This window comes from Porites lutea, chromosome 3 (genome assembly GCF_958299795.1).
Source record: "Porites lutea chromosome 3, jaPorLute2.1, whole genome shotgun sequence".
In the NCBI taxonomy this organism is placed as follows: domain Eukaryota; kingdom Metazoa; phylum Cnidaria; class Anthozoa; order Scleractinia; family Poritidae; genus Porites; species Porites lutea.
In genome coordinates, this window is record NC_133203.1 from 23493061 (window position 1) to 23503525 (window position 10465).

The 10465-nt window shown below is 39.9% G+C and overlaps 1 protein-coding gene across 1 annotated transcript in view; it reads left to right on the forward strand.

The window, feature by feature from the left end:
- The window catches only part of LOC140930733 (uncharacterized), a 37953-nt gene extending 29147 nt beyond the window's left edge, over positions 1–8806 (forward strand). The window contains exons 32-37 of the mRNA XM_073380437.1: positions 3683–3922; positions 4160–4351; positions 5329–5802; positions 6580–6744; positions 7171–7264; positions 7840–8806. Of these exons, the coding sequence (XP_073236538.1) occupies positions 3683–3922; positions 4160–4351; positions 5329–5802; positions 6580–6744; positions 7171–7264; positions 7840–8197 (1523 nt within the window). The 3' untranslated portion in view covers positions 8198–8806. The remainder of the gene's footprint in view (positions 1–3682; positions 3923–4159; positions 4352–5328; positions 5803–6579; positions 6745–7170; positions 7265–7839) is intronic.
- The last annotated feature ends 1659 nt before the right edge of the window (positions 8807–10465 follow it).

Below are 10465 nucleotides of genomic sequence, written 5' to 3' on the forward strand. Positions count from 1 at the left end.
TCCCGATCAAACAAGCTGTGCCCATCGTACATAATCTTGTCTGGGCTCCCTTGAAAAATTGCACTTCATCAGATGCCTTCAAGTTCATCCTCCGCCGCGACAACTTCGTGATCTATTTTAATGGGTGGTTTTCTGGAACTATCCTATGGCTTGTCCTTTCTGGTCGTCACTATATTAGCGAACATGTTTCAATTTCTCTCCAGCAAAAGTCTCTATCAGGAGCGTAGCCAGGACTTTCCAGGTGTGCGGAAAATTTCCAAAACTTACCCTAACATCTTACTCAGTTCTCTCGCAACGTTTCCCCACTACATTTGCTAATTCTGTTAACAAATTATGCGTGGGTGAAATGACACTTGCAATCGGTGAGAAAATTAGGTTAGACACTTTACCCTCAAGGACGACTCTCACGTTTTGCTGACACTTTCTACCTTAGAAGAGATAAGTGAAGCTTTGCCTTCCCCACTCCGTGTAAAAAAATGTCGTTCGGCTGTTCAAACTACTTTTAGAAAACAACAAACTTCCCAACTTTAATTTTCAATAAAGGTATAAGGGTAGGAATCCAAATTGTTTTGGAGTATTTCACTGATTTTAACACGATGATTGTACAGTAGTGTCTAGTGAGTACGGGGGCTAATGCCCCATCGTAAAAATCTGAAATTGAAAACAAAAATCTTGTATAACCGAGTAGTACACAATTTTAGTTATTTTATTAAGTTGTGGAAAAATCACAAATTTGTTTTTTCTTGAATTTGTTATACTCCCATCCATTCAGTCTTTCCGATATGCCCGTCGGATAGCGGAAGTTAACGTAAATGATCGATTACCTGAAAAGAAGCTACCATCCTAACTTTCCACCTTCGGGTCTTTTCCCTAGCCATAATTTTTTTCCCTCAAGGAATTTTTCTCTGTTTTACATAATAATTGGTCTTGCATTCAGCTTATCGATTTTGAGAGCCTAGTCCTATGCCGTATTCTGATGCGATCTACTTTATGTAGCTTTCCCCCCATCTAACAGCTCCTTACTGAACAAAAACGGCTTTAATTGAGTCTATTCAAAGAACTAGCCAATATTTTTCCAGCGGTAAGCACAATGTTCCTAATTCCCCCTAGTCCCCTTCTTAGACGCTTTCATGTGCATCAGGTGTTAAATTTTCTTTTCATAAGCTACAATGCTCATAATCGCGCATTCTGATGTCATTTATGCTTAAAAATTTAAAAATTAGTTTATCGAAGAAAGAGTGAATTAAAGGTGTCATGAGGCGTTTGTGATTTCATGAACTATTTGACACGGTCCTTTTCTTACGGCTTATGTCCGTTGGTGAAATTGCTACTTGGGTTTTCTTGTATTGAAAAGGGCGGGCTCTTTCTAAACGTGGCGTTGTTTATGGAACCTTAGTATTCAGAACAGAATCAGTCGATGGCAAACAACGAAAAGGCTTTTATGTGGTAAGTTACAGTGATGAACCTTGCCTCGAGATGGTCATATTTTTGTACATACCTTCATGCAATTCAGTGTTGGTCGGAAAATTTTTTGTTATGGATGGGGGAAGGGTGGGGGGGGGGCGGGGAGAGATCAGAACATGTAACTCGTGTTGTTTACGAGACATTAAGGTAATGAAAACTGTTAAACAGTCTTCTACAAATCAAAATAGTTGCAAATGCTTACGGGAGGCCCTAACTATATGATGATTAGAAGGGCTATATTTGGAAAGGTGCATGGTCGTGGAGTTAAGGAGATTTGACTAATCAACCAATTTCCCGCTAAACATAAGGGCGTGGCCAGTGGCCCCAAAATTGTGTTCGCTCGCCCCGGGCTAGCTCGACTTTTGCGATACGATTATGGGGTTATAAACAATGAGTTCATCATCTATATAGCCTACTCGCCCAAAGTGACTGCATTTCGCTTTTCAGAGACCCATCAGTTACTGTATGACCCTCTCCGATCAGATTTTATGTCCGTGGTACTGGTGGTGAGGTCAGTCTACAAGCAGAGTCGTGAAAAACACCGCCACTTGAGCCTTTACGTTCAAAACATTCCTGGCTATCGGGAAAAAAAGAAGGAGCTTTTAAAAATACTAAATAAAATGTCATTTCAAATTTCACTTTGTCACCGTTCGAAAATTATTGTGAATCAGACCGAATGAAAGTTCACTCAAAGAGGGGGAGGGGGGAGGGGGGTTGGTAGTTCTTAACAGTTCCAGTTAGCTAGAAAATTAAAAGTTACGAAAAAATAGTGGGCGAACTGCCGAATACATGCAAGAATGAGAAAGAAAATAGAAAACAACTTCCTGTTCAAATTCGGGTGAAACGTTTAATAGCGCCAAGAAGACTAACTTGATTGAGGTTGTTCATTTCAGTTCCGTTCCAGCGTGCAGTTCCTTGTCCTCCTAAAAATAGCTTCGTCTCCCACCGATCATTCCATGTCATATTTTGCGGACTTATTATTCAGTAATAACGGTACGATCAGGTAATTTGACTTGATGAGTTCTTTAATTTCATTTCATGTACTAGTTTTATATGTTACGCTGGAAAGATCTGCCAAACAGTGTACATTAGCAAAGGTAGGTTCCTGTTTACACGTGTAATTATCGAATACCATACAATTTGCATAAAGCTACAGTGCACGGTTGGTTTTTCTAGCCTTTTGATTAAAATTGACAACGTTTGCGTTATCTTTGCCTAAGAAAATATGTAATTTGTAGCTGTATACAGCGAAATACTACAGAGAAAATTGTAACTGTGCAGTACACGAGCGGCTCCCGATTGGTCTGGGAAATCGAAGAGCGAACTTGAGCTAGTACCGTGTGTAACAAAATTTATAATTTTCATTTTAGCGCATATTTCAAGCTCTTCGCAAGATCAAAATCAAAAGATCATCTGTTTACATTACAAGGGAGGGTTTTTTAAGCGATAGATAGGGTTTAAGAGGCACGATTAATTTTTAATGAATTTTCTTTTCAAATATTCACCGAATTTTGTTTTGAAGTTTTAGCGGCCAAGTGGCTGAACCACTGCGCATTCATGCAATCATATTTCTGTTCCGTTGCATTTGCCCAATTATTTTATTCAACAATCTAACTTAGCTATAAACAAACTATGTTTAGTTAAAATGGCTTAGTCTAAATCGATGTGGCATGGGTGATATTGGCCTTCCAATTTCTACCAAATTTGTGTACCTTTTAAGTACCGAAAAAGTGCTGTGAGAAGTTATAGCCGTTCGTAGCTCAGGCTTAACCATTTTCAGATAAGAGTAGGTAAATGAAAGGAGGAAGGATAGTTCTTTGCAACTGTATGAGTCACGATTAAGTTATTTTAATGATAAGGCTAGAATTAATTACTGTAAATCTCCTTCAGTTCACCAACATGGCGGCCGCTCGAGGCCTCGTCAAAACTGTCATTCCTGTATCTTTGAAACCAACGAGAATTCGAATCTTAGAATATGCATTCAGTATTTAGGACACCATTCTAAGACTACATGCCAAAAATCAGCCAAATCGATGAGGTACCGTGTCAGGCCGAAGTTCGAATTTTACAGAAAATCACTCTTAAGTGTCATTGTTGGCAAAAATGAAGCCCTCGATAAAAATAACTGTCTATTAAATTCTACCCGTCAAGCAAAAAACGAGTCACAAAATCGTTGCGCTGGACACTTAAACATCTTTCCGCCTCTTGAAACTTTCAGCCTTGGCCATGTGCGCCACAAACTGTTCTCACTTCCTGAACTGCGAGTCTCGCCAGGGAATGTACCACTGCAACTGCGTGCCTGGATTCTCTGGACCACATTGCAACATTAACATAGATGAGTGCAAGTCCAGTCCTTGTGTCAGTGGAAAGTATATAGATGGTATAAATCAGTATGAGTGCTTGTGCAACAAAGGCTACTGGGGAACAAACTGTGACAAGAAGGTCAACGAAGAAAAAGGTCAGTGAAAAAAAAGGGAACTTAAAGGCCCATTAACATTATTTGTCAGAGTTCCAAAGATGGGCTAGTATCCTTACTGAGCGCCGTTTCCCATTAGCCAAAATGGAGATTCTTTAAGACACGTTTGTAGTATGAAGTCAAATGCTATTCTCTCTAACTGCCGCCGTTTGCTGCCAGATAAGCAGTATGTAAGCTTTTGTAGAGGAATGGGTTTGTTTACTTCTTATCCCTCCACAGAATGCTCAAGCCTTCCACAGCCTTCAAATGGCAACATTTCATGCAAAAAACTTTCCGGGAAAGAGCTTTGTACTATAACATGCAACGAAGATTACTCATTCAGATCTGAAGCAATAACAACATTCGGCTGTGGTCCTGACACTGACTGGAAATGGAATGGAAAGGCAGACATTGAAGTTCCAACCTGCACAAGTATGTATATTTGTGTCAGTTGATCTTGTCTCTCTACGTGGAACTGACACGTTTTGGCACAGAAAATCGTTCAAGAGGAAACCTACGTGTTGTAACCATGCAAAAACGAGGCTCTTTTTCTGGCGTTAAGGAGTCTTAGTAGAGCTAAGTGGAACAAGGAGTAACAGTACCTTTCTGGTGCAGCTTTACCAGGAAATATTCGGCCAATCCTTGAGTAAAATATTTACACTGTTACCCTGGTAACTCAACAGTGCGACTACTGTGACCGGAGCCACTTAGACAAAATAGACCAATCGGATTACAGGAAAATAACAATATTTTCCAAGAAAGTTATTTTTTTGCCAATCAACAGTTCGTAAAACAACAGTAAGTTACTCGAAGCACAAAATTTAAATTTTGACAGCAAACGTTTCGCAAGAAAGCAAAACACTCAGGAGACATAATTGTTTGACACAAGCTGTTATTTTGTCATCTACCGGCAATTTCTTCGTTACCATTGTCACGCTTTGCAATAACATCACGACCTCAAGTCAAAAATGTAACTAACGTTTTTTGCCTCCGTCAACACTCTAACGGACCTCTCGGGAAACAAGGGCTTTCATCAGCAGGTTCAAAAGGTCACGTTTGTAGGTTGAAATTGGTTGAATTCTATATATGTTGTTTACTTTGTTTCGTGGTAATTATGATTGACAAATAACTTTCTCAGAATGTATTGTTATTCTCCTGTAAATCTGATTGGTCAACTTTGTCTAGGTGACCCCGGTTATAGTATTCACATTGTAAGATGCCATTCCCTATGGTAATATTTTTCCATGAAATAGACGAATATCTGTGAATGAAATCTCGTTGCCCTTTAACAATGCGCAGCGCTCCTGGGTATAATAACAGCTTTTGCGCAGTGATAATCCTTACTTCCTTACAAACAATGGCATTTTCCAATTTACCAAGACATTCATTAAAATGATTTTTCTCATCAGGCAAGGCAAAGCCAAAGAAGATCGAGCATCACCTTTCAGTGAAGTTTATTGGAATTGGGTGTCAGGTCAGTCGAGGTCCTAGCGATATTCATTCAGCTTTGGAGCAAGAAGTGGCCGACACTCTTTCAACAATAGCAGGATGTCTCGACCCTAACGCCTGCAACCTGACGAGGATCTCAGTTCCCGAATGTGGTTGGACAGCTCTTCAAAAGACAAGAAGAGCAGTCGTCGATGGAATGGAAGTATTATTTTCGTTGTTAATCAAAGCGGTCAAGTCAGCTTCGATGACGGATGATGTTAACGAGAAAAGTGAAGCTGTGCTATTTCAGATGCAATACGCTATCTCCACTGGGCAGTTTAGGATCAGTTTACATGGTGTTAACAGCACCGCAGACAGGTCCTCTTTTAAACACCTCTCGTCTGAGATCACATGTAATCCAGGGCTTGTAAAGAGCAGTGACAAGACCGGATGTGGTAAGCAGTAAAAAATCAACGCCAGGATACAGCTATTTCGAGACAGGTTGTTGGAAAAAGTGCACGCGACAATCCCGAAAGGCATTGTGGGTGGTTTTAAGTTAACTGTTCTTTAAAGAAATTTGAAAGAATTGGTACGAAAGGCCGTGGAAATGTGTTTGCGAGTGCTAAAGGAAAGCAACAAAAGTAGGTTCGGCAGGTACAGTCGTCAGAAACAGTGTATTGATCATATCCCATATTACCTTTCGGGATTGTCGCGTGCACATTTTTCCGACAACCTTTCTCGAAATAGCTGTATATTAGTATCAGTATAGTCTTCACCACACACGAAAATAAACTCTGGTTAAGTCCGTCTGCAAAACAGCCCCGAAATCCTTGTTCTGGGCCCCCACCTGTGTACCAGGGTTTGAGTACGCGCTATGATTGGCCTGTTAAAGAAGCCATTGACAATTTGCGATTCAAGATAAAACGAAATTCGTAACGTACTTCCAGTAATTCGTTGATTCCGTTGCCGGGGGCCCAGTGCGAGATGATGGCGCTGCTTCGCAGACGTCATTAAGCAAGGTTAAATTACGTCTGCGATGCAGGCTGAAATAAGTAGGGCATAAAATGATTGGAGATCCGGCCCCAGCTGTTCGAAAGCTGGATAGCGCTGTCTAACGGGGAAATCACTATCTAGTGGATAAATATTGGGGGAGCCAATTACGCTATCCACCTTTTGAACAACTGGAGCCCGAATTTTAAGTAAAACCCGTGTTACCTGTTGTTCTTCAATAGTCGCCTGTCCTGTGGGAACGTTCTTTCACCAAGAATCTTCCAATTGTACAGCCTGCTCCAAAGGCACTTATCAAGATAAAGAAGGACAGAGTAGCTGCAACTGTTGCAGCGATGGAAAGACAACAGACAAAAAAGGAGCTAAATCTGCAAACGACTGTGAGACAAGTAAGAATACATAGATAAGATAAAGATAAGATAGATAATGGTTTCTTTGTATTCGCCCCTTATGGGGCTTTTCAAGGATAGTGAAACAAATATTTAAATGGCACATAACATGGTTACGAATCCTAACTGGTAGGAGGCGAACCCGCCGGCGGCCATGAATTTGAACTCGGGTTTACCGAGAACAAATCGAGCAGTGGTCCGGGTGGAACTTAAACTCGGGGCCTCCGAATCACAAGTCCAGCGCTCTAACCACTCGGCCACGCTGCCTGCATAACGCATGGCTGAGGCATTCAATGCGTCAAAGTTTCTCCTTTTCTGACTTTGGACAAAATGCAAATGCAATCGAACAAAAATATTTTCTTATCATGAAAATGAGACTTTAGTGAAAAACTAGCTTATGCATGCGTTTGTTTTTTTTTTTTTCAGCAAAAACAAAGGATGGAACGAGTCTGATCGAAATCACAATACCAGTGGTTCTTGTATTTTTCGTTGGCATCGTCGGGATAGGGCTCTACTGCAGGTATGTGGTAATCTCCTACCCAGATATCATGTCGACAAGAGATCTGGGTACTAGATGAGGTACGTGATGATGACACAGGTGATAAAACCGAGTGGTGTAGCTTACACACTCAGTCACTTATCCTACCAAATCTAGCCTGGAACTTTGTCATTTGGGGCAATATGTAGTATTATCCATTCGCAATGTAGGCTGGACCAGCAGTACTCTAGAAACTCGAAAATGTTTAATAGGTTTTTTACAAAAAATGAAATAAAGAACTAATACGCGATTTTATAACAATAAGTCTCCAATCTTTCTTGTTCTGTTTCTTACTCGATCCTTGAGCACATCTACTCTTACTTCTTTACTGCATGCGCGAGGGTATTCGCAATCAAAATGAACTGGTACATGAAGTAACTTTTTGGCAGGGCTTAAATTAACCTCAACGCAAACATTATTAAGGATCATCTGGAATATCTCATCCCCAAAGTCTAGCCTAGCCAGTCTAGCCTATACAGTCTTTTTGTTGTTGTTTTTTGGAAGCTACGCAAGTTAAACAAATACATATTCTGTTTGTTGCGTTATTTGTATCCCAGGTTTCGCCGTCCTCGATGCCAGGACCCACCAGTCAAGAAGGATAAAGCACACACATACGGTCAGAACAATCCCGCATTTGAGCTAGGGACAGGAAGTATTAACAATGACCAAGAGCACCTCTACAGTGAAATATCAGACCAACACTCTTTTAACGAACAGTACCAAGTACCAAACAATGCACCAGTATACCAATCTGTAACACCTAAGAGCGCGGACGACTGTAAAAACAATCATCAGGCGTTTAATAAAGATTATGCCCACAAAACCAACCATTATCAGAAACCTAAAGACATCGGTGGAGAACCACGACATGTTTATGAAAACTTTGGTAAGCATGACGATCAGACAGAAGTCTAAAGGAAGAAGGAAGGAAATTCTTTGTAGCGAAAACCCAAGGAATTTCTAAGCAACATAAATTGTAGTATGACACCTGTTATAAAAGACAACGCTAGTATGTAATCGAGTATGGCAAGTTGCTTATCAAAGACTAAATCCTCAAACAGTAGTTACTAGCGTAAAAAAAATCTTTAGGCGTATCAAATAGTACCTAAAACACGGTTCAAAATTGAACTGGCTTCCAAAGTAGAACGACATAAAACTTCTTTTTCACGCCACAAAAATATAGTTCAAGATAGTCGAAGCTTAAATTTTTTGATAGAGACCTTGAGGCAAGCTAGAGTTATTCGCACAGGTCAGAAATGGGAATTCATAGTTTTACTTGAAGCTAGTCTTCAGGCTTTCAAGAACGCTATCAAAAATTTAGATATTTTTGGTATTTTAGAAAATAACTGTGACTGTTGTGACCTTTACAGATCCTGATTTTATGATTATAAGATTTTAAGAATTTAAATTTTAGATACAGATTATGTATTATGTATTTTTTTAGATTACTGTGTGTCCCCTGTTAGCTGTCTTATATTTTGTACAGCTAAGTACATTTGACACTTAAATAAAGTTGTTATGTTATGTTATGTTATGTTATGGTATGCTACGTTTTGCAAGTAGAACACCTACCTTGCCTCAGACTAGGCTAAATCATGCCATCGAAGTGAAGAGAAATACATTACTTTCGACCTTTGGATCCCGGCCATTGTTTGAATTTTGATGAATTTCGTGCACAGCCTCCTTTAATTTGGTGTCAAAGCAAACTTCATTTGCCGTTCAGACCTTTTTTTACAATTTCCCGTTGCGAGGAAGCAGATTTAGTCAGATTTCATTCACGCACACAGTATTGTACTATGTTGATATTGCGGCAGCTCGACGCGATTTCGGACGCTGAAAAATTATGCAGACCTTTATTTGCTGCAAGTTAATGCTTTTCCCGAGTCATCATTCTCTAATGCTTCTTTTATTTGTCAATAAGTATGGTATATTAATGGCTAATTTTTCTAATGGCTAAATTCAGACTCGGGTAAACAGAACTTGTTCCTCCATAATTTAGAGTCGAAAAAACGTTTAGGACGTGACAATGCTATTAAAATAAGAATTAATATCAAGGGCTGATGCGCTCCAAACAATTCCTGTTGCGTGAAACGTGACAATAAACGTTTTTCTTACTAAAGCTTAGGTGTTGTACGTTTTAAAATTAGGTGTGTACCGCTGCAAGGTTTACCGCGCTTTCAACTTTTCGTCATTTTTAACTATCGTCGAACTTATACTTCGCAGTCGTACCATCTTTGGAAACCCAGGGGCAGTTAGTTGGGTTGAAAACTTTCGTCGCGGGCGCCTTTTCTCCCGACCGAGCCGACTGCCCCTGAGACTCCAAGGATGCTGCAGTAGTACATGCTGAAAGCGAAATTCTCTACATGCTGCCGCTGAGCTGTATTTTCTCAACGTTGCATTTACAATAATCTGACGTCAAAACAGCAGAGAAGAAGTAATCCATTTATTCCCAAAAGTACAAGAAATTCTTAACTGAATCGAGAATTCAGGCTCTCCAGTCGGTTTCTTTGACACATGGACGTTCGTACTACCGTCCGCTAGTTGAACAGTAAAAAGGCTCGAGATAGGCAATTTCCGAGTTGTTTCAGTGCGAGGCTTATTAAAGTGCAAAGCCATTGATATTAAAATGACGATTCTAAGCATCGTTTTAAAAAAGTGAGAGTTTTTGGAACTCGGAAACACCCTATTGACTGCACCAAACACAGTTAAATTATTTATCCTCTCCCCTTATCGGGCTTTTCATGGATAGTGATGCAAAAAATTTATATGGAACATGACATAAGCCCTTATTAGCACTGAAAAGTATAGGCGCTATATAAATATTTATTATTATTATTATTTTTATTAAGACATGGTTAAGAATCCCAACTGGTAGGAGGCGAACCAGTTGGTTATTTTACAAACTTTGCCTCGTTTTCAGGTCAGAGATCAATAGTAATGGATATCTAAAGCTTCGTGCAAACAGACGTAGTTAAACTGACCGGTTTCAAACTAAGCGCAACAACTTCCAACAACACGTAACAACATGCAACAGGGTGTCAAAACGGACGCAACAAGTAACATCGAACAATGTTGCGTTCGTTGGCAATAAAGTAAACGGAAGATGATATCACAGGGAACCCACACTCTTATTTGTAACCTGCAAATGGAAATTAAATAAGAGATAAAAACTTACCTGTTCTG